The 24397-nt window shown below is 45.7% G+C and overlaps 1 protein-coding gene across 3 annotated transcripts; it reads right to left on the bottom strand.

The window, feature by feature from the left end:
- Positions 1-3106: 3106 nt before the first annotated feature.
- On the bottom strand, positions 3107-22520 carry YJU2B (YJU2 splicing factor homolog B). 3 transcript variants are annotated; one of them, XM_063123064.1, is made up of 10 exons: positions 22479-22520; positions 19394-19434; positions 17117-17170; positions 13356-13438; positions 12295-12350; positions 11197-11257; positions 8366-8508; positions 8107-8279; positions 5516-5654; positions 3107-3775 (listed from the first exon to the last, which is right to left on the bottom strand). In XM_063123064.1, the coding sequence occupies exons 2-10, from the start codon at positions 19394-19396 to the stop codon at positions 3372-3374; spliced, it is 1116 nt and encodes a 371-aa protein (XP_062979134.1). In that variant the 5' UTR covers positions 19397-19434; positions 22479-22520; the 3' UTR covers positions 3107-3371. The 3 variants fall into 3 exon arrangements, with proteins under 3 accessions (XP_062979134.1, XP_062979133.1, XP_062979135.1); XM_063123063.1 differs by lacking the exon at positions 22479-22520 and adding an exon at positions 22285-22305; XM_063123065.1 differs by lacking the exon at positions 22479-22520 and adding an exon at positions 21653-21672.
- Positions 22521-24397: the final 1877 nt, after the last annotated feature.

The following is a 24397-nucleotide window of genomic DNA, read 5'->3' as shown; positions in this document are numbered from 1 at the left end:
TGTTTTGGGACCCATGCTTGTTCATAAAGCAACTTGCTCATAAATGATCTGGAATTAGGCGGGAGCAGTGAGGCGGCCACCTTTGCTGATGACACCACATTATTTAGGGTGTTTAAAACAAAAAGGGATTGTGAGGCGCTCCAAAAGGATCTCTCCAGACTGGGAGAGTGGGCATCAACATGGCAAATGCATTTTAATGTAAGCAAGTGTAAAGTGATGCATGTTGGGGCAAAACATCTGTACTTCAGGTATATACTGATGGGATCGAACAGGGCCGGATTCAGGCCAGCTGATGCCCTAAGCACAGCCCCATAACGGTGCCCTCTTGGCCCTTCCATTGCTTAGCCAGTAAGACTCAATAAGTGCTGAAGGTGAAATAAGACATTAAAAACTCCATTTTCTGCAAGGCCATCCCCCACCCCAGAACACACAACTATATTAAATATAAACTGTTTTAAAAGTATATTTATTTAACACTAAATTGCAGCAAGCAATATAAGACAATTACTTACTTATAACTAGGGCAACAGAAAAAATATGCCGCTAGGACCTTTCTATGACTCTGGAATTCCTTAAAATTAGATGGCTACAGCTATGGTATCGGTACTCTGGTGCCCCTAAGCACGTGCTTATATTGCTTAAAAGTTAATCCAGGGCTGGGATCCAAGCTAGTGGTGATTAACCAAGAGATTTGGGGGTTGTACTGGACAGCTCAATGAAAATACCTTTTAGGTTCACACATATCGTAATTTGGGGAACAATTTTTGATATCCAGACCCACACTGCTACATCTTTCCTTGTCATTCTATTTTAGCAACAGCTAAGGCTTTTTTTAAAAAAAAATCTCTCTCCAAATTAAGCTCCTGAAATGAACAAAGTTTTTTGGGGGGGAAACCAGGATTGGTTCTTTATGTGAAAGGACCATGAACTCCGTTTGGGTACTGAAAATGAACTCTTGGACTGAGCATGTGGGTCAGAGATTCCATTTTTTTCCATGCATGACCCCCACCCACCCTGAGCCACTGTTCCTTACCCAACTCCAGTTCCTCAAGTAAAATAATAATAATACACACAAGGTAGATTCTTCAAGCATGAAGTTTCCTTATCCCTGCCTTAACAACACTAACACATTTCCTGCACTATCAGCTTTTGTGAGACAGAGCACATTTTATCAGATACATGAAGTAGTTACCCGGGTGGGTATACAGAGCTTAAAATTATGTGTGTGTGTAATGTGTAGACAGGATAAACATATTGACCCAGTTTGCACAACATGCCAGGCTCATGTGGGTTAACCCCTAATTGTTTTTAAATATTTTTCTTACATTTATATCTTGTCTTTTTTCTTCTTGCAAAGAGCCCAAGGCAGCTTACATAGACCTTCTCTCCATTTTATCCTTGCAACAACCCTGAGAGTAAGTTAGGTGGAGAGTCAGTGCCTGGCCCAAAATAACTCAAGTGTGGTGAGCTTCATGGCCAAGTGGAACCCAGATCTCCCAAATCCCAGTCCAAAACTCAAACCACTACTGGGCAACAACATTTAAATGTGCAACCCCCACTCAGGGTGATTGGGGGGTTGCTGTGTTATGCAAAGCTGGCCACTGTGGGTCATTTGAGAGGTAAATAGCCCTTGTTTTGAAGTAGGGTTATGGGAGGGTTATTTAGCCCTCATAATCCACAGTGGCTAGGTTTTCACAACAAGGCAACACCCTGATGGTCCTGATCAAGGCTTGCATATTAAAAATGGCACCTGGCGCATGTCATAGCTGTGGCTTAAATAACCCACAGTGAGCCCAGCATGTTGTGTGAACCGGGCCTATATGAGAGGCGAAAAGGTCATGCAACGTGAGCAACAATGTTAGATGTGTCTCCGTACTAAGCATAGCACAAATGCATACCGAACCAACAGCTGACTAAAGTCAGGGTGGGGATGACTGGGCAGAACAAGATCAACAACATCAAAGAACATCTAAAAAGGGACAATTCTGTAGTGACTTAGCCATTCCCTGGATTTGTTGAGGCCAAGTTCCACAGGGTCCAATTTCCTAATAAACTGGCAGCTTTACGTTGCACTCTGAAACTTTTTGTTGGAGAATGGCGATTCTAAAGTCTGCTGCAGTGTCCTAAATCCACTTTAACGCTTCCCTGAGAGGTGGCTGTGCAATCTCTCCTTGAATACCTCCAGCGACAGAGAGCCTGCCCACCCGCTAGACTGCTGGTTCCTTTGTCTGACTGCTCTGACCCTTAGGAAGTTTTTCCTGATGTTCTACCAAAATCTGAGCCTCGTGTGGTGCAGAGCGGTAAAGCAGCAGTTTCTGCAGCTGAAACTCTCCCCACAGCCTGAGTTTTATCCCATCAGAAGCTGGTTTCAGGCAGCCAGCTCGGGTCGACTCAGCCTTCCATCCTCCCGAGGTCGGCAAAATGAGTACCCAGTTAGTTGGGGGAAAGGTAATCACGGCCGGGGAAGGCAATGGCAAACCACCCCGTTGGGGGAAAGGTAATCACGGCCGGGGAAGGCAACGGCAAACCACCCCGCTATAAGGCCTGCCAAGAAAACGTCAGCGAAAGCTGGCGCCCCTCCAAGAGTCAGTAATGACTCAGTGCTTGCACGAGAGGTCCCTTTCCTTTCCTACCAAAATCTGCCCTTCTCTAACTTAAGCCTGTTATGTTGTCTTACAGCCCTCTTCTCTGTGCCAACCCTTTAGGTATTTGAACAGTGCTATCATACCCCCCTCAGTCTTCTCTTTCAAGACTAAGCCTTGCCAGTTCCTTCAATCAGTTCTGCCTTGAGTGCTGTTTTTGGGTAGAAAGTCGGGGTACAAATCAAATACATAAATAAATAATCATTTCCTCGTAGGACGTAGTTTCTAGACACCTGATCATTTCGGTTGCCCTTCTCTGATCGTATTTCAATTTACCTGAAACCCGGTTTCAAAATATGGCTTCAACTGGTTAAAGGATCTTGAGATGAGGTTGGGTTTTTTTTTGCTGTAAGCATATAAAGATCCTTGATTTTCTCTTCTTTCCTTGCCCTGTAAACCCAGGTTGATGGCCTTTGCTTGTAGCTATACATGTCATATTCTGGACAGGACAAAACACAGGGCTCTAGGGATAGCTGTGTTTATTTTATAGTGTGTTGGACAAAAGCAAAGAAGGGGCAGAGATGCACACAGGCCAAGAAAAGGCAACACACTGTAACTCCCAAAGGAACACACACACACACACTCACATTCAGGCATCTGGCTAGTTGGTACAGCAATTGCAGGCAGCACCGTCTCTTGTTCCTTTGGAAAGCACTGTAGTCTGCACACCAGTTCCAGTCATGTTCTCTCATGCTCTCTCTCTCTCTAACCACAAAGGTCAGTTCATAGTTAAGCTTCAGGATCAGAGGCAGAGTCTGAATAATCTGCGACCAGAGAGGTGGCAAAACTGGATGGGGGGCTTCCTTCGGCCTCCTGGGGGTCTGCCCCAGGCCCCGTGGGAGAGTCCAAGGAGACGCCGCTTGCCACACTGTCCTGGTCCTGTCTTTCCACTTGCGCCCTGGGACTTGAAGCGTCACTTTCCTCCTCAGTGGAAGCTCGTTCCCTGGCCCTGGATTTCCGGCACATGACACCCAGGTTGTCCTTAGCGACAGGGGACTTGCCAGCGAGGCATCTCCCAGCAAACGCCAGCCTTTTCAGAGTGTCATTTGCTTTAGTGTTTGAGACCGGGGCGGATGAGAACCACGGGCGCTCAACAATCTCATTGCGTTTCTGCTTCTGTTTGTTTTCATAGGCTGGAGGGGAAGAGGGGAGCGCGTTACCATGAGGAAGAATAGATTTGCGCGCAATAAGAACACAGGAATGCAAAAGGAACATAGGAAGCTCCCTTATACCAGGACAGGTTATTTGTCCATCAAGCCCAACACTGCCTACTCCAGTAGTGGGCAACTTGTGGCCCTCCAAATGTGTTGGCCTACAATTCCCATTAGCCCTTAGCCAGCAGAGCCAATGGTGAGGGATCATGGGAGTTGAAGGCCAAAATCTCTGGAGCACCACAAGTTGCCCAGCCCTGGTTTACTCCGACCAAGAGAAGCTTTCCAGGGCCTTTGGCAAGGGTCTTTCACATCAACTTCTATCTGAACCTGGAGATGCCGGGGGGAATATCAAACCTGGGATATTGTTTTGCATCTAAAGCACTGAGCTGTGAAAAGTTCTCCCCCAGCATCCTCTGCAACTTTGTATGGGATCTTGGGGCAGAGATAATTTGGTGCGGCAACAGGGTCTTGGGATAGGTCTGGACATGAAGCCCAGCACCTGCAGTATTTATACCTTCGGTATTTTTGTACTCAGACCTCCAGCCCAGGGATTCTCCAACCAGGATTTAGCAATTATATTCGGGGCATGGCGGAAATCTAAAAATGATGACAAGCACTGCACGTGTAAAAAAGCAAGTGCGTGGTCTCACAGTCTGGAAGGAAAATGCTCAGTGTTGGTACATAATTCACAGAAGTGAAAATTGTATCCTTACATTCTAGTTTACTGTGGGTGCTTGACAGTTATTTCTTTTGAAAAGAGACCAAAGGGATCAATCCACAAAGAAAGATAGAAAACTGGTGCAGGGAGCTTAGCTCATCTGCAAGGACTCAGAAGACAGTTCGGAAGCTGCAGCTCGTGCAAAATGCAGCGGCCAGATTGGTTTCGGGAACCAGAAGGTTCGACCATGTAACACCTGCTCTGGTCCGCTTGCACTGGCTGCCTATATGTTTCCGAGCCCAATTCAAAGTGCTGGTTTTGACCTATAAAGCCTTACACGGCTTGGGACCACAATACCTGATGGAACGCCTCTTCTGACGTGAATATACCCGGTCACTACGTTCAACATCTAAGGTCCTCCTCCGGGTGCCTGCTCCGAGAGAGGCTCAGAGTGTGGCAACGAGGGACAGGGCCTTTTCGGTGGTGGCCCCCAGACTATGGAACAATCTCCCTAACGAGGCTCGCCTGGCGCCAACGCTGCTATCTTTCCGGCGCCAGGTTAAGACTTTCCTCTTTGACCAGGCATATGGCAGCACATCTTAATCACCCACATATTTAGTTTTTTTAACGGTTTTTAATGCTTTATGTGTGTATGTTCTGTGTTTTAGGATTTTAAATTTTGTGTGCTCATTTTAATCTTAATTTTAGAATTTCTGTAAACCACCCAGAGAGCCCTGGCTATGGGGGCGGTATATAAGTGCAATAAATAAATAAATAAATATCTGGGTCTCCAAGGGCTCATCAGCACAGGGCTTTTGGTGGAGACGAGGTGCCCAGTGTCAGATACATTAATTTAGCCATGCCCGTCTGATAAGGGCACGGGACAGGAATCCCCCACCCCGCTTTGAATGCCGTCTTCAGCAGGAAGCCACCTGTTTTTGTGCTGCCCACAAATGTGTTGGACCTTTACATGCACCACAGTGCCGTCTGGGGAGGCCGTAACTCTGGCCCCCACATCTCCAACCCAACCTCTCAAAAATCCCCAACCCGTCTTCACGTACAGCCGAGGCTCTGATATTTCAGCAACGCTGCCAGATGCCGGTCCTCGTCAGACTCCCGCACAAGTGGGATGCTCAGGTTTGCTTTCGTCTGCAAGGCGAGATCTTTCTCCTCCTCCTCTTGAAGGACTTTCTTCTCTTCCTATGGGATGGGAAAGGGGGACAAAAAAAAAAGAGTCACAGGGTCAAAACAAAACAAACCGGGGTGATAGCCAGCAGGAAGGGACAGGCTTCTTCTAAGCAACTGTGTAGTGCCCAGTTGTCCTGCAAGAGCTTAACCTACCTCACAAGGTTGTTGTGAGGATAAAATGGAGGGATTATGTAAGCCGCCTTGGGTTCCTTGCAAGAGGGGAAAAGGGGCTATATAAATGTTATAATAAAAATATAATAATTTAAAAATAAGAAGAATGGGATGAGAACCTTTAATCCAAGCTTAACAATAGTTTCCTGCCTGGTCACTTGTAGCTTACAAAGAGTTACCTCCAGGACACTTAGTAGGGAGGCTGTATAAAAGTTGGTCCTCTTTAGGCCACACATTTTTTTTTTCTTTATTGCAGCAGTCCCCAAACTTTTTGGCACCAGGGACCGGTTTCGCGGAAGACAATTTTTCCACAGACCCGAGGGTGGGGTTGCTGAGGGGATGCCTTCACATAATCAGCCCCCTTTAATACCTGGTTTTGGTATTAGAAACAGGAAGTGCAGCTAGACTCTCAATGATAATTGGAAAAAAGTGTGTTTTTAAGATGAAAAATATCACAGGAAACATTTTTCATTTTGTTCAAATAAAAGAAAACAAGCAGCCAGGCCGCTGCTTGCTGTTGTTGCGCCCGCTGAGATATGGGCAGGAACTACCTCGCGGTGGCCGGCCTTAATCTACCCCGGGGTGGAGAAGAGCCGCGGAGAGAGCCATCCTGGGGGGTGGGACCAGGGGAGGAGGCTGGGTCCCTGCCTGCAAGCGGCGGCCAGGGTCGCGCCCCCCTGGTCCCCGAGAGGGAGGAGCAGAGCTGCGGCGGCAGCCTCCCCACTCCCGCCACCGCAGCCGGAAGCCGCTCTCCCACAGCAACTCTAAGAGCGCCCCCACACACACACTCCAGGGTCCTGGCTTCGCTTCGGCTGGGTGGGCGCCCAGCTGAAGCGAAGCCAGGACGCTGGAGCGGGTGGGCAGCTTCGGAACGGCGCTCCCAGGAGTGGGCGGGTGAAAGCAGCTCACCTGCGCGGCCCGGTTCCTAACAGGCCACGGACCGGTCCGTGGCCCGGGGGTTGGGGACCCCTGCTTTATTGCATAATTCTTATTCTGCCTAAACCTGCTGGGCTTGAAGTTGCTTTCATTAGAAACCACAAGAGAAAGAAACCCATTAAAAAAAGTCAAAGACTGCATAATAAAAATTCAAATGATTACAGCAAGTGTGGGGCACACAGGATAGTAAAAACATTCAAGAGCTAGTCACTTCGCTCCTCTGATGCCATGTTTCTCGCCTGCCCAAGGGCCTCTACTTCCCTTGCTCGGCTTCGTCCATTTTCTTCTGCTGCCCCTTACGCCTGGAACGCTCTTCCAGAACATTTGAGATCTACAAGTTCAATCGCAGCTTTTAAAGCTCAGCTAAAAACCTTTCTCTTTCCTAAAGCTTTTAAAACTTGATGCTGTTTGGACTTTATACTGTTAGTTTTACCCTACCCTGTGCCTCTTTACCCTACCCTGTGCCTGTTTGCATTCTCTTCCCCTCCTTATTGTTTTACCATGATTTAATTAGAATGTAAGCCTAAGCGGCAGGGTCCTGCTATTTACTGTTTTACTCTGTACAGCACCATGTACATTGATGGTGCTATATAAATAAATAATAATAATAATAATAACTTTGATGAACTTATCTGTAAAACTGGCTTACACTCTGCTACACATGTCTACTCAGGAAAAAGTCCCATTAAATTCAGTCATAGACCCAGATAAATGGGTATAGGACTGCAATCTTAATCTAGATGATTGAACTTCTCTTGAACTGTTGGGTCATGCTGCAATTGAAGATGGACTGTACCTAACAGCATAACCCACATTTGTTTTTTTTGGGATTTAAGAGGAGAAACGAGAGGAGAGGTGTGGAAGTAGGGTAAAAAGAGAACGAATGAACATATACAGGACAAGAGGGTTAAAGTTGGGTCCTGGGTCTGGAAAAGTTGAAGGTTACGGAGTCATTCAACTTTAGTCAATTAATTGGTTGGGGCAAACTTTAATTGGCAGGCTTGCAAATTAAAGACATTCATCTTCTATAGCTCTTTTTGGTTCTGGTATATAACCATAATAGGAAATGAAAAAGAAAAGGTAAAAAGGTTACCAAGCACTGGAACCTTTTTATTATTAAATATCTCAGAAAGATACCTAAACTGGAGGGCTAACGACATGCACTTTTATCTAATTGAAATGCAGTCCATGTCGATTGAAAGGCAAGTGGCTAATTAACTATTTAGTTAGTTGACAGCCCTACTTTTAAAATTTAAATTATGATTAGGAAAGGGGAAAGGGGTTGGAATTCTGTGCTGTCCTCCTTTGTCCAGGGCTGTGAAGAGGGGTCCTTCCTGCTCCCCTCTCAGCCGCTTACCCTGAACTTCCGGCGAAGGAGGCTGTTGAGTGCGAAGTCATCCTTCCAGGCGCTCTGGGCCTCCTGAATGTTCTGCAGGGTGGGAAGGGCGCGCTGCAGCTTGCTCTGATCCTTGGAGCCATGCTCCAGCCGGTACATGGCATCCGTCTCCAGCTTCTGCTTCTCCTCGTGGGCTGAGAAGCAGACAAGCGCATGAGGCCAGGCGGGATGTACCCTCAGCGGCCCCCACGGGAGGAGGGGCACCGCTCCCGAGGCTCACCTGTGGCCACAATCTGCTCATTGGCCTCCACATCCCAGCGTTCTTCCTTGCGCCGGGCACCGCTGACGATGACGTAATCGCAGCTGGCAGGGTCCGTCTGCATCTCGATGTGGTTGGGGCAAAGGTGACACTTCATCCGGAACCTGGGAGGCAAAAGAAGAGGGCGGTGGTTGTTCTGTTGTGATTGAAATTGCAACAAGCACTGAAAAACACCTAACCTCCTATTTTATTTTATTTTAAGTTATTACACTAGTGAACAGGCCAAGCTTTGCATGGGTGTGAAGAGCCCTTAGGTTTGATACAGTGAAGCCTTCAAACAACATTATGCAGCTGTCAGAGTTGTTATTATTATTTATTATTATTTATTGCATTTTTATACGGCCCAACAGCCGATGCTCCCTGGGTGGTTCACAAAACTAAAACCATTCAAAGCATAAAACATGATATAAAATACACATTAAAAACTGATTAGAAACATACCATACATGATTAAAACATCGTGAAAACATCCTGAAAACATTCTAAAATTTCACTGGATAGGCCTGCCGGAATAGATCAGTCTTTATTGCTTTTTTAAATTCTAAAAGACCATCAAGTTGGCGAGTTGGCGAGTTGGGCACCTTGTACCTGTCCCGGCTAAGTGAAGCCACAACTGCTGGCACCCCTAGGCACAGCCCATGCCACGGTGTAGCCCTATAGTCCACTGACGGAGGGGCCTGCCCACAACATTCGCCTAAGAGAGGGAAGGGAACAGCTGTATCACTCTGTCATTCAGGTCTACTCCTACAGCTTCAAACCGTATCCACTGCAAAGCTATGAGCTGGTTATGCCACCTAGTTGCTGAAGATGTTACTGCAGATTCCAAGCATACAGATACATTTAAATGAATTAAAATTAATTAATGTGTTTTAAAAACAAAATAACCCCGAGCTGACACCCCCTAGGGTCCCCTTAGTATGTATGCCACTTTTCTGGAGTCTAGGATTCATGACCTTGGCACTAAGACACTGATGGATGGAGAGACAGAAAAGCATACATCCTGTTTGATAACTGTAGATTTCTCTATTACCCCAATAGCCAAAGCTCTATGGGTGGCTCACCAAACAAAATACAAAATAAAGCCACAAAATACTATATAAAACATATATATAAAAAACTAAAATCAAGGTAAAAAGTAAAAGCCAGAAGATCTAAAAATGCACTAACGCTACTTTAAAAGCAAAGCCCCCCAAAGCCTGGGTGAATAAAAAGGTCTCCACCTGGCGATGTAAGGACTACAATGTAGGTGCCAGGTGAGCCTCTCTGGGAAGGCATTCCACAGCCGTCACACTCCGGCGGACGTCTCTGCCTCTTCTCATGCAAGCCCAGCTGCCTTATGTTCTGTGGGGTGCTCCCTACACCACGTGAGGAGAGGGTGTCCATGATAAAGAGCAGGGTCTTGATCATAAATGTGCTGAGGCTGTAGAACAACCTCCTTGATGAGGTTTGAAGCTACTCTAGTTCTGCAGCGCTTCAAGAGAGGATGCAAGGCTTCCCTCTCCCCAAAGGCCTAGGGCTGCAGCGCGGGCACTGCGGGCTCTGCTGTTGCTGATTCCAGTGTATTTGCCTTTTAAAAATTATTTTGTCTATGTCATCTTGGAAGCCGCAGTATAAATGTTTTAAGTAAAGAGGTACGTCCCTTGTGACAGCTACACATATTTTGCTGAGCTGCAAATTATAAGCATAGAATTTGGTATTGGATGCAGTGTACAGCAGTGTGTGAACTTCTGCTTTTTAAAAAGACATGTTTCTAGTCCTTATCATTACAGGGATAGTATGAACATACACATGGGCATACACTCTGACAAGCCAGGAGGAGACTGAGCAAGAAATCCAGGAGTGCTTAATGAGGAGCCACAGGGCGAGAGTCCAAATCCGGCCCTCCTGGGTCCGTATCCGCCCCTCTGGGATTCCCCAGTTGGCCCCACCTCCTTTCTCCCAACCACTGGTGGTTTCCTGGAATTGGTACAGTTTTTCTGCCTTTCTAGATCATAGAATAGCAGAGTTGGAAGGGGCCTACAAGGCCATCGAGTCCAACCCCCTGCTCAGTGCAGGAATCCACCCTAAAGCATAATAGAATCATAGAATAGCAGAGTTGGAAGGGGCCTAAAAGGCCATCGAGTCCAACCCCCTGCTCAATGCAGGAATCCACCCTAAAGCATCCCTGACAGATGGTTGTCCAGCTGCCTCTTGAAGGCCTCTAGTGTGGGAGAGCCCACAACCTCCCTAGGTAACTGGTTCCATTGTCGTACTGCTCTAACAGTCAGGAAGTTTTTCCTGATGTCCAGCTGGAACCTGGCTTCCTTTAACTTGATTTGTTATTCTCATTAGCTACTGGCAATAAGAGCTTTAAGCTACAATATGCTGACATTTTTTTCTATTTGGGCCCCACCACTTTTACCTTTGGTCCCTCCTCCTTTGCCTCTGCCCACCACTAGAATGCGGCCCCCGAAAGCTTCTCCGAAATGGAATTCGGCCCCTGGGCTGAAAGAAGTTCCCCACCCCTGGGTTAAAGGATGGGACCTCAGGGCTCTTTATCTCGCTCCACAGCTAGCAGATGTTCCTACCACAAGCAAATATAGGAGGAGTTGCACAGGTTAACCAGGTCACAAGATGTTGTTTTTCTTGGCTAGTATTAGAAGTGGGAGTGGGAAATGGGGGACACAGATTATGTACAGCCTGCCCAGTTGCCGGACCTGACCCTCCACTGATGTCCCTGCTGCCCAACTGGTCACTACCAACAGCCCCAGCAACAGCCGACAGCAAGACCCCTCTGCCTCCAGAGCACTCACCTGTAGATGGGGGTTGTGTAGTAATTGCCAACCTTCTTCTTCTCTGCATTGTAGCGAACGCCTGCAGCAAACAGAGCGAAAGACAGATGTCAAGTATTTGCAAATGCCTACAGTGAATTTCCTGATCACACACCTGATCAAAAATTACAATTTTATTTATTTTAAACATTCAGGGGGCCCTCCTTGCCCGTCCGAAACATTTTACCATAATTGCCAAAAGGGTAAAATAGCAGAGGCAAAAGTCCCCCGATATCCTGGTTTCAAGGTCCTCTGTTTTATCCACTGGTTTAAAAGTCCTGCTTTCCCCAATCATGCCCTCCAGATGGACTACAACTCCCATGATCCCCAACCAGAAAGGCTGGTGAAGGCAAGTCTAGATCTGCCTCCTCCCCCTCCCCAGAGCAGAATATAGAACCTAGAGACCCTAAATCACATTCCTCTTGTTCTAATTAGCTAAATACAATTTTGTGACAATTTCCTCTTTCCCTCTTGACGCCCAACCTCTCCTTCACAGGTTTCTGCCTGACCTACCCTGAGGTGCCAGGAATTTGAGCAGTACCTGATCACACCAAAGAGCAGGGAGCCAGGTGAAATGAGAGGCATGAAGAATTACTGGATGGAGGTCAAGCGGGCCGTATTTACTTATAGATGCATGGATGTATTTGATTTGGTCTATACTTCTACCAAGAAAATGGGACTCAGGAGGGCTTATACCTTGCCTCTTTCCCTGCATGGAGTTGTCCCACCCCCTTCTCTAAAGTCTGCTGGATTTATTTTGTAATTTAGTGATTTAATAGATCTTTATACCGCTGACTATTTTTTTTAAAAAATGCCCTTAAGGAGTATTTATTTATTACATTTTTGTGCTGTCCAGTAGCCAAGCCTCTCTGGGCAGTTCACAAGTAAAACCCTAAAATACAATAGTTGTAAAAAACATACAAAGCTTTAAAAAGCTTTAAAATACCACATAAAACCCAAATAAACCCAGCAGTGGTTACAGCCCGGGGAAAGCCTGTATGAAAAGATGTTTTCTTTCAAGCCTGACTTTGCATGCTGTCAACTTGGGGTGGGTGGGGAGGGGGTGCACCCTGTCCTTACCCATGCCGATGTGGTTCTGGCAGCCATCACACCAGATGTTATAGGGCATCTCAAACCTGGGAAAAAGTAACCAAGGGATGTTCACTGCAGGCAAAAGAGGCAGCCAAGAGCTTCAGCTAGCTGGAGAGCAAGTCCTGTGTGATGGTCACACATAAGCCAGGTAGCACAGAGCAAGACCTCCCCTGATATGCAGGGCTGACAGAGAAGAAAGGAGACCATTTCCAATACTCTGATACTGAGAGTACCATATAGGGCCTTGCTAGACCTACCTGTTAATCCAGTGAGAAGGAGCGAGGCCGCACTGCAGCTAGCACGGGCCGTCGCCCCTTTCTACACGTGAGACGTGACGGGGTAAGGGAAAGCCCCGTCGTGTTGGCCATTTTTAAAAAAACTTAAAGGGGCCATGTGCGCAGGAGCGCACCAACGATAAGGTAAGTCTTTAAAAAAAAAAGGGTTCCCCGCTCCCCCCCACAATGTCTGATGCCCCCCGCTTGCCCATCCGCTCGCTCGCCCATCCACCCATTCGCTCGCCATGTCCACCCCCCCCCGCTCGCCTGTTCTCCACCCCCCCGGCTCACCGTGTCAACCCCCGCTCGCCATGTCCACCCCCCCGCTCACTCACCCACTCGCCATGTCTGATGCCCCCTCTGCCCCCCCATCCGTGATCTCCCCCCTCAGCCCGATGGGCACAGCGCTCCTATGGAGCGCTGTGCCCAGTGTGCAACTTCTCCTGGCTACTTGCGAGTAAGCGAGCAGCCAGGAAAAGCCACGGAACTAGCTAGACCTTCCGCAGCCCCGGGCTCAGCCCAGAGCTGCGGAAAAACCGGGCCACAAGCAGATCCGGTTATCCCGGGTCAAGGGAGGGTTTAGCCCAGCCTGACCCCGGGATCCCCTGTGCGTCATCTGCATGCACAGCAGGGAGCCCGGGCCTCGCACTGGGCTAAACCTTCGTCTAGGAAGGCCCATAGTTAGGTCTCTCTTGATCTAAGCACCAAGGAGTCCAAGTCCTACTGCTAAGTGTCAGGTGTGCACTGCAAAGGGCTGCATTTCGGTGTCCTTACCTGATGATGAGGATGCCCTGGGAGAGTTTACGGGCTCTTTCCCGCAGAGGATGGCTATTGCGGTACTTATTAAGGGAGCCATGCTGTGTGAGAGAAGAGAAGAGTCAGTCGCTTGGACATAAACCCATTACACTCATGTTTGCACCTGATGATAATTTATAAGTCCCCCATGATGCTGACCGTGCCACTGGAAAACAAGGATCGTCTCCCTGACTTCCACCTGGGAGCTAAGCACGTGCCCAGAAAGCAAGACCTTACTGCTCCTGCCTCTCCAAATGTTCTCGACCAGCTTGCATGCAAGCATCTGAACTTGTGGCAAGTTATATTAGCAGGGAAATCTACGTGTAGCTGATAATCTTGTTAGGGAGTCTAATTATTTTTTGTTCTTCCAGGTCATTAACCAGCTTGGTATCAAGGCTCACAACCCAGGAAGCCATTTGGAAACGTAATGCTACTATCTCTATATCAGCATAAGAGCCTGGGATAACTCCAGAAGGTTTACACAGCTCGATGCAAGCAGTAGCAAAGGGCATTTCAGTTACAATCCTTGTCAGGGAAAGATCAGGTTGCAATGGTCAGTCCAGACTCTCAGGCCAACCTTAGACCCTAAGGGCACTCAAAACATCTTTGCCTATACCTGAAAAAAATATTTGAAAGTGTCTTTTTTTTCTGTAGGATATTCACAGCCCTATGGCTTCAAATCATACTCACTCAATTTCTAGAAGAGCAATGCTGAAAATTAATGAGGTACATACAGCTAGATAAACAACTTCAATATCTACTACGTTGCCTTATTTACAACCTGCCAAGGAAGAAATTGCTTGAAGAACTGTCAAATAGGTTAGGAAGCTGATGCTGTTGATAAGATTTAAGTTCTTATTTTCCAACTGTTATACACTGAGTACGTTCGGAGTGGCCAGATTTTCTGTACAGGCTCAGAAAGGAAGGAATCCACAGAGGTACAAAGTGGCTGACAGTCAAGTGAATGACCTGTATTAGGATTTTAACATTATTTTATCATGTATTTTTAATTATTTTATCATTTTTTAATTTTATTTTTAATCCTTTAATCCCATTTGTCAATATAAACAAGAGAAAGAGAAAATATTATTTAAAAAAGATGGCATACATCTTATGCAATCACATAATTATTTTTCCCCAATTTTGCTTTATAGAGGTATATATTATTATTATTATTATTATTATTATTTTATTTATTTATTTATTTATTTATTACATTTTTATGCCGCCCAATAGCCGAAGCTCTCTGGGCGGTTCACAAAAATTAAAACCGTCATAAAACAACCAACAGTCTAAAAACACAAATACAAAATACAGTATAAAAAGCACAACCAGGATAAAACCACACAGCAAAAATTGATATAAGATTAAAATACAGAGTTAGAACAGTAAAATTTAAATTTAAGTTAAAATTAAGTGTTAAAATACTGAGAGAATAAAAAGGTCTTCAGCTGGCGACGAAAGTATAGTGTATATTTTAACCTATATCAATTTTTGCTGTGTGGTTTTATCCTGGTCGTGCTTTTTATATTGTATTTTGTATTTGTGTTTTTAAATTGTTGGTTGTTTTATTACGCTCTTCATGGTTTTAATTTTTGTGAACCGCCCAGAGAGCTTCGGCTACTGGGCAGTATAGAAATGAAATAAATAAAGTAAATAAAAAGTGTAGGCGCCAGGCAGACCTCTCTGGGGAGCTCATTCCACAGCTAAAATTTATTTGTATCCTGCCTTTTGCCCGCCTTTTACCACCTTACACACAAGGCTTTGAGGCGCACACCTCCTCAGGCTAAGCACCACCACTTAAATACCTGAGGAAGGGGTAAAAAGAAAAGTATAACCTTTCCCTTATAGCAGAGGGAAAAGTTAAGGAGATTTGGAAAAGGCTTTTCTGTGAATATAGCAGGTTGAAGGTTTAATGTAATGTGTTTATTATAAACCAATAGAGCAGGAGACATAGCCAAATTGACACGTGGTTTTATGGTAGCAAAATAAAGAAAATGTTTATTGTTATTTACAGTTCTTAGTTCCTTCAAATTCTATTCAATTCCTGCCTATTCTTAAGAATACTGGTAGTAACAAATCTAATAATAACAATCCTTAGTCCTTATGATCTTATTTTCACTCACTCCTCACACAACTCCTGACAAGAAATCACACAGCTGAACACATCCATATAGTTTCTCCAACAGAGTTTAAGTTTATCCACTGACAGAACCAGGGGAATTTGGGTGGGTGGGTGTGATTCCCCCTCCCTCCTACTGTCCCCCGCATAACCTCACTATCTGCTCTGGATGGTTGGGGGACCCCCCCAGAGCAGATTGGGGGGGCGCAGGGGTAGGAGAGAGAGAGGAAGTCCCACTGCGTGAGTGGACCTCTGGTTGCACGTGGTTGGCGTCTGCTCCAAGATACCACTGTTGTCTCGATATTTAGGAAACAGGCTAGAAGAGTCCATTCCTGCCCTTTGTTATGTTGTTTTAAAACGTTTGTTTGCTGCACGTTTGGTTCACTTGCAAAGCTGCTCTGCGGATCTTAGCTTGCCCAGAGCAAAACCAACAAGGAGAGATCACATGTTAAAACTAGCCTTTCTTCATCCGTTTCCCTCGCTGTGCAAATAAGCCCTCTCTCAACAGCATGAATACTTTTTCAGCAAAGGAAGTGGAAGTGGACCCAGTAAACACACAAGAGCCCAATTTCATTCATGCCCTTCCCATTTTGGGACCTAAAGGGGTTTGAAACGGTTTGGATGTGAGGCTACATATGTTCCAGTAAGGAAACCACCTCTGTCTCAGTTCCCCACAATATCAGAGACACTGACGTAAGAGACAACTTGCTTGATGCCACAGCATAAACTGGCAATAGAGCGCCTGCTCACACGATCAGCTATCTTGGGATAAAAAAACCTTCTAAGGTCACTTCAGCCTTGGATTTGTTAAGGGGTGAATTAGGGGTTGAAGAAAGGGAAAGTCATCTGTTGCTGGCAAGATGAAGGCCTTGACTCATCCTCCTTTCAACTCCTGGATAATTTTGTAAATGTAAACATGTAATGTAAATATTGTTGTGTCTAGAAATAGACGGTGTTAACAGTTCCAGAGAAACACCTCTGAATAACCTAGCAAGAGGATGTGGCTGAAACACCCTGGAATTCCTTTCCCCCTGGATAGCTGGAGTTTGTTATTTGAACCTACTCCTGCATTGTATGCAAATCTAGAAAGGGAGGCAGCACCCAGAAAGCCTGGCTCTCTATTCAACTCATTAGCACCCACCCACACAGACAAGTCAAATTCTGACCCCCTGTGCTGTAACAACGAGGTATACAATCCACTAGGACGGGGGACGGACGGACATGCAGCTCATGGGCTGAATGTGGTTCTTGCGTCCCCCCAATATTCATGGGGGACCCCAAAATTAAAAAAAAACACCCATCCAAACAAAATAGCATTCATTGCAAGCTAATTTCGACCCTTTTGGCACTCTACAGCAACTGCAGATGCCCTTTTGTTTTTAAAAATATTATTCCTCACTCTGTTGTTGTTACCTACAGGGGGAGAACTGGGGGTTCAAAGCAACAAAAACAACCTCCAGGCCTCCAGGAGTTGCCTGACCCTGAACTAGGAAGCTGTCATGTGCAAGCAAGCTCTATTACAATTATTGCCTTGCAGTGCAGAAAGGGGGAAAGTGCATACAGTCAGTGCACAACTACAAGTCCTGAATTGCCCTGAGAATCATGATTGCTCTCTTACCTTGGCTGGATCAAAATCAGGTGGGTAATACTTATTGACTCCTTTTCTTTCCCCCTGTAAGAAACCAAAGGCAGCATTAGAATCCTCTTGCTTGGTAGCAATTTAAAGCGCGTGAGCATTTTGCAAACACAACCCATTTTATTGTTGTCGGACACAAAGGTTTTGAAGCAGACCCCAGACACCCGTTTTCTTGTTCTTTGGCCTCTATTTTAGCCCTGAACAGAGGGCCCCTGTTTAGCCCAGAACACAAGGGTCACATTTGGCGAAGTAAGGACCAGGCAAGAATCACACGAGAAGTGCCATGCTGGATCAGACCGAGGGTCCATCTAGTCCAGCACTCTGTTCACACAGTGGCCAACCAGCTGTCAATCAGGGACCAACAGAGCAGGACACGTTGCAACAGCACCCTCCCACCCACGTTCCCCAGCAACTGGTGCACACAGGCATACTGCCTTGGATACTGGAGGTAGCACATAACCATCAGGGCTAGTAGCCATTGATAGCCAATACCTCCAGGAATTTATCCAACCCCCTTTAAAGCCATCCAAACCGGTGGCCATCCTTACTGGTAAAAAGCACTCTATGTCACTGAATGATTGGCAAACAACATGTGCTCAAAAAGCACAAGCCCCATCTACCGTTAAAAGGGTAAGGAGGTAGCACGTAGCCATCACACTAGCAGCCATTGGCCCAAGTTCCAAAGAGCAAAACATTTGTCATATTTCTTCCCCCTCTGTATAAAGAACATGAGAAGAACCCTGCTTGACCCGACCTGGAGTTCAACAACCTGTTTCCCAGAGAGCCTAGTCAGATGCTTCTGGGAAGCTTACATGCAGTTCTTGAAGGCTTGCAATGTTTCCCCCATGTCAGGTATTCACAGCTGTACTGCTTATGAATATGGAGGTTCCATTTAACTACCATGGCTAATAGCTAAACCACTCATTCAGCAAATCTCCCTCCCATCTCTATGGCCTTATCCAAGCAGTCACATTATTCACGCAATTGTTGCTGATTCATGCCAGTTCTCACTTGATGGCAGCCCCCATGCAAGCAGCTTAGGAATTCAGAGGTCAGGCCAAATCAAGCTGTGTGGGAGGGGGTGGGTGGAGGGTTTACATGTTTTGCAAGTCAGTCAGTACTTTTGTGGAAAGACGGACTGCATATGTGGCTGCTGCCATTTGCACATATATGCCAGCTCACAAAAGAACATAAAAGCCATGCTAAAATAGACCCGAGGCCTATCTAGCCGAACATTCGGTTCACACGGCATTACTGCAATTGTGCATATCATGATGAACACATATTTGGATATTATTTGGAACCACTGCTTCATACAAACGGTTCCTCCATGGCATACCAGTAGAAGACAGGTTATGTGTTTGTGGACAGCCAGTTCCAGAGGACATAGCACACTATGTATTTGATTGCCCCTTATATATAGATATAAGGAGAAGTTATTTGGAGTCTTTTTTAAAGAAAGTGAAATACTGGGGGACTAAGGAAAAATTGAGTTATTTATTACATTCAACCAACCCATATGTGATACAAAGAGTTGCACTATTTGCAGTGAAAGCTAATAGATGTAGAGCAAAGTTTTTAGATACTATTGGTGTGTGTTGTTATAAAGATTCAGAGATATAAATGAAATGTCATTGAGAAGCCATTAAAGGTTTCTGTATGTCTGCTGCGCTCCCATCTTACTATCCTTTCAGTAATGCATGTTACGTATTTGATAGCTCTGTAATTTTTAACCATATGCAATTTTTTTATCATATGTAGTATAGCAAAACGTCAAGTTTGCATGTGTTGCAATGATCTGTGGATTGAGCAATGAACGTATTGTTGTCGTTGTTGAAACGGTTCCTCCAGAGAAGCCCTGTGCAGTTCCAAGGTGGCCACCAAACATGGAGCAACCCCTCAGTAGCAACTAATTCATTTAAATATCCATTCCACTGGCAAACAAAACACTGTATGGAGAGCTTCCACAGGCTTGAAGTGACTATTGCAGGTTCTGTAAACAAGTTCACACTTGACAGCAGCAGACCCGCCCCACCCAAAACACACACAGCTACTGCTGAATTTGTAGTCTGCTGACACTCCGGAACAGGTAACGTTTGTGTGAACCAACGTGCCTCTCCAAGAGGCTAGAGACATGTTGCCAAAAAGTGAGCATCGAGGCAGCTCATGAAAGGGCTGTATTAGTTGAGGTTCAAGCGCCATGTGGGGGTAGAGAACCCCGTGGCTGTGCATGTGTTACAAACCTCTCCATACACTCACCATGGTGACAGTCGTCTAGCTGAGCGGCTGGAACGGCCTGCCTAAGAGAAAGATGGGAGAAAGTTATTGCTAGGATTTCCCCAAAGAGGAAAGAACAAACCCTTTTGGAGCTCCAAAACCAGCAAGCAGTCTCAGCCCCATAATCTGTTTTTGATGCCAGAACATTGACACAGAATGTGTAAAGTAATAGTGTGTCTCTGAGCATGTGTGGAGTTCAGTAATGTGTTTTACACATTACTGTAAAAGCCTGAGCCCTATTTTTGTTTTAAGAAATAAATCATGGTTGAGGGGGGAGTTATTATTTATCTGTACTATTTCTACTAGGGTGACCATATGGAAAGGAGGACAGGGCCCCAGTATCTTTAACAGTTGTATAGAAAAGGGAATTTCAGCAGGTGTCATTTGTATGCATGCAGCATCTGGTGGAAATTCCCTCTTCATCACAACAGTTAAAGCTGCAGGAGCTATATTAGAGTGACCGGATACAAAAGAGGGCAGGGCTCCTGCAGCTTTAACTGTTGTGATGAAATGGGAATTTGCACCAGATGCTGCATGCATACAAATGACACCTGCTGAAATTCCCTTTTCTATGCAACTGTTAAAGATACAGGGGCCCTGTCCTCCTTTTCATATGGTCACCCTAGCTAAAATCATAAAATATAATTCTTAAAAAAAATTGGGTCAGATATTTGGCTGCAAAACTAACCATCTGGAGGACTTAGCAGAGGCATCAAAAGAAGAGTCCTGCTAGGTCTGACCATAAGGTTAATCGCATTCAAGAATTTCTTCCCAGCAGTGGCTTAATCAGATGCCTCTAAAAAGTTCACAAGTAGGATATGAAGGCTGATAGCCCTCTCCTGGTTTAGTATATCTAGTTTTGAGAGGTATACTGCCTCAGAACATGGAGGTTCACATTTAGCTGCCAAGGTTCATAGACAGAGCTCCAAGTACATTCCTATCTTCCATAACCCTGTCTGGTACCACTTCTCTCTCCCTTCAAAATCCACCTCTTCTCTGAAACCTTTGGCTAAAACTCCTCGCTTCATACAGAAACGAAGCAGAGGAACTGCATCTGGGCAGATTATTATGTATTTATTAACAACATATCTATGCTGGCACATAACATAAAGTTCTCTGGGCTGCTTACAATAAATTAAAAAAGCAATTGAAACACAACATTAAATATAAAACCAAAGCAGCATAAATAAATACATCAACAGAAAACAAAACTCACAGTGAGGCCAGAACACAACAATCAGAACATTTAGAAATCTAAAATCTCTAAAAGATTTTAAACAAAACGCTCAGTCACCTGGGAAAATAAAAAAGGCCTTCATCTGACACTGAAAAGAATATGACGTAGGAATCTCTCTGGGAAGGACATTCCAGAACTGGGAAGCTACCACTGAAAAGGCCCTCTTCCCGTTAGCCACACACTGTACCTCTTTTGGCAGTGGAACCCAAAGAAAGGAGTCAAAAGCCGTCCTTAGGGATCAGATAGGAACATACGGGAGGAGGTGATCCTTCAGGTAACCTGGACCCGAGCCATTTACGGCTTTAAAGTTAAAATCAGCGCTTTGAATTGAGCCCTGGAAACTGGTGCAGTTGGCAAAGCAGTGGTATAATATGATCAAACCATCTAGCTCAGCCTTTCTCAACCTGGGGCACTCCAGATGTGTTGGACTGCATCTCCCAGAATGCCCCAGCCAGAGCTGGCTGGGGCATTCTGGGAGTTGTAGTCCAACACATCTGGAGCGCCCCAGGTTGAGAAAGGCTGATCTAGCTCCTCAGGCAAAATTGAGATTATAAACTTGGAGCAGGGGCTTTTTTCCCCAATGTTGTCTCAATGTTACTCAGTGCTATCCAATTGCCCTTGCTTTTTTCAGTTGGGATGAAAGGTGCCCCTTAACCGTTTTGGTTGGGAGGGTCGGTGGCAGACTTCCGGGGGGGGGGGGGGGGCTTGAGCATCAGGATGTCATTTCTCCCCCCCCCCCCATGTTGCTCTTCCTTTACGTTCTGTACCAACTGTTTTGAGATGGGGAAACTCTTGCTGTTTGGACCAGGTTTGAACGCTCAAAAGTGCAAAATAAATTATTATTATTATTATTATTAATATAATCAACAGCAATGACAGCACCACTACCAGTTTATATGCAGACAAAAGATATATGCACTAATATATCACACTAATATATCACACTAATTTCAGTACCACCAACAGAAAAAAAATTCTTTGGTTCTTAGAAATAATAAACGCACCTGCGATTCTGAGACGCACCCGTTTTTAGAGATGCTTATATGGGGGGGGGGAGAGTGTGTCTTAGAATCGAAGAAATACGGAAGAGTAAGGTGACCACATGAAAAGGAGGACAGGGCTCCTGTATCTTTAACAGTTGCATAGAAAAGGGAATTTCAGCAGGTGTCATTCGTATATATGGAAAACCTGGTGAAATTCCCAACAGTTAAAGGTGCAGGAGCTCTACCAGAGTGACCAGATTTAAAAGAGGGCAGGGCACCTGCAGCTTTAACTGTTGTGATGAAGAGGGAATTTCACCAGGTTCTCCATATATACAAAGGACACCTGCTGAAATTCCCTTTTCAAGCCCTGTCCTCCTTGTCATATGGTCACCCTAACATAGAATCATAAAATCTTATTTATTTATTTCATTTTTATACCTCCCCATAGCCGAAGCTCTCTGGGCGGTTCACAAAAATTAAAACCATAATAAAACAACCAACAGGTTAAAAACACAAATACAGTAGAGTTGGAAGGGGCCTATAAGGCCATCGAGTCCAACCCCCAGCTCAATGCAGGAGTCACAACAAATACCCAACACAGACACGCTTCTTCTCAGCCGAGGGCTTTCCCTATTCCACAACACCCCCCTTACATCTCTGTGCCCAGTAGCAGAAATGGGGCTGCCGCCAAAGGGGCCATCTTTCCCCGGCCCTCCCTGACGCATTGGGGGATGATGGCTGGATGTGGGATGGATAACCGATTCCCATGGCAACCGAGAGAGGACCGGGAGTGGGGGCACGTCCAAAGGGTATAAGGGTGGCTGGATTACAAGATGCCCCCACTGACCTGGCACCCGTTTCGTTTTCCTCGGCTCTTCTTTGCTCCACCTCCTCCGGATTGTATCATCAAGCCGCGCCGCATGAGCTCGAATCCGGAGCCAGCTTCGCCTCCCGGGCGGAGCTTGCCTGGATTGGTTTGCCGTCGTCCTGCCCACTGGTCACGGAGTGGGGACGACGCAGGCTTTGTTTTACTGGGAAGGGAGATCGAAGGCGCTTTAATCCGGAAGAAGAGGGAGGCTTTTCTTTTGAAACAGGGTCGTTTTTCAGGAAACCGAAAAAAGACCTAGTTGGGCCTGTTTCTGCCCAAAGCAGCTCCACAATGCAATTCGGAGTCAAGTCCAATGACTCTCCGGCGTCGTTTACTTCTCTCTCGTACTCACACAGCACTACCTGGGTAGAGTTTACTGCTCACCTCAGGCGTTGATGATGATCCTAATTCATCTTCATCATATTTATTCAACCTGAAGCTGCCATCCCGTGACCTCTTACTTCGGGAGGAAGTCCCAGTTGGGACTTCTGAGTAAATAAGATCGGGTTTAGGTAAGGTGACCATATGAAAAGGAGGACAGGGCTCCTGTATCTTTAACAGTTGTAATGGCAAGGGAATTTCATCAGGTGTCATTTGTATATATGGAGAACCTGGTGAAATTTCCTGTTCATCACAACAGTTAAAGCTGCAGGAGCTATACTAGAGTGACTGGATACAAAAGTGGGCAGGGCACTTGCAGCTTTAACTGTTGCGATGAAGAGGGAATTTGCACCAGATGCTGCATGCATACCATCGACACCTGCTGAAATTCCCTTTTCTATGCAACTGTTAAAAGATGCAGGAGCCCTGTCCTCCTTTTCATATGGTCACCCTAGTTTAGGGCACAATGCTATATATGTTTAGACAGAAAAAGAAAAGTCCTACAACTCCCAGGGGACGGTGTAAAAGACGGAACGGAACAGAACAGGCCGGAAGGACCCCATTATATTAAAAAACCATACCAAAAACAGTGGCATGTGTTAGCAACACTTGGGAACAATAATTTAGGACTAAAACCATTGCAATATTATATCACTATTAACCCCAGAACTCCCAAAACAACATCCAGAACAGAATGGGATAGCCGGAACGGCCACTTCTGAATGAGCAATATCAACAAAACTCACCAGTTATGCATAACTCCATGGCAGGGATGCAAGAAGCCAAAAAAAGTGCAAAGAAACTATGTTCTGATACCCGTTCCGCGCATAGTGCATATTGCACAAAACGGGCCAGGACAGCAGCTTCCAAGTGAGGTATGTTAACCAAACTCACCAGACACACATTACTAGGTGAGCCCGATATAATAAGCTCCAAAAATTGCCCCCAAACCACGTTCCAGTACCCGTTCCGGGCAAAAGTCCGTATTCTGCAAAATGGGCTGTGACGGCAGCTTCCCAATGAGGTAAGTCAACCAAACTCACCAGACGCACATTACTAGGTGGGACAGATATAGAAAACTCCAAAAGTTGCCCTGAAATCACGTTCCGACACTCGTTCTGGGCAAAAGCCCGTATATCGCAAAACGGGCCGTAACGGCAACTTCCCAATGTGGTAACTCAAACAAACTCACCAGACGCACATTACTAGGTGGGACAAATATAGAAAGCTCCAAAAGTTGCCCCGAAACCACGTTCCGTTACCTGTTCCGGGCAAAAGTCTGTGTTGAGCAAAATGGGCCGTAACGGCAGCTTCTAAGTGAGGTAAGTCAAACAAACTCACCAGACGCACATTACTAGGTGGGACAAATATAGAAAGCTCAAAAAGTTGCCCCGAAACCACGTTCCGTTACATGTTCCGGGCAAAAGTCTGTGTTGAGCAAAACGGGCCGTAACGGCAGCTTCCAAGTGAGGTAAGTCAAGCAAACTCACAAAACACATATAACACTCCCCAAAAGG

Source organism: Elgaria multicarinata, chromosome 3 (assembly GCF_023053635.1).
Source record: "Elgaria multicarinata webbii isolate HBS135686 ecotype San Diego chromosome 3, rElgMul1.1.pri, whole genome shotgun sequence".
In the NCBI taxonomy this organism is placed as follows: domain Eukaryota; kingdom Metazoa; phylum Chordata; class Lepidosauria; order Squamata; family Anguidae; genus Elgaria; species Elgaria multicarinata.
The sequence above is the reverse complement of the archived record's forward strand: the minus strand, read 5'-3'. Positions and strand labels throughout refer to the sequence as shown.

What these genes read in the sequence shown, in the direction of transcription:
- YJU2B (XM_063123064.1), bottom strand. An exon ending in CCAGAACCACATCGGCATGG is followed by an intron (nt 11,258 to 12,294) that starts GTAAGGACAGGG and finishes TGTTTGCTGCAG; the next exon opens with GCGTTCGCTACAATGCAGAG. An exon ending in GAAATATCAGAGCCTCGGCT is followed by an intron (nt 3,776 to 5,515) that starts GTACGTGAAGAC and finishes CTTCCCCTCCAG; the next exon opens with CCTATGAAAACAAACAGAAG.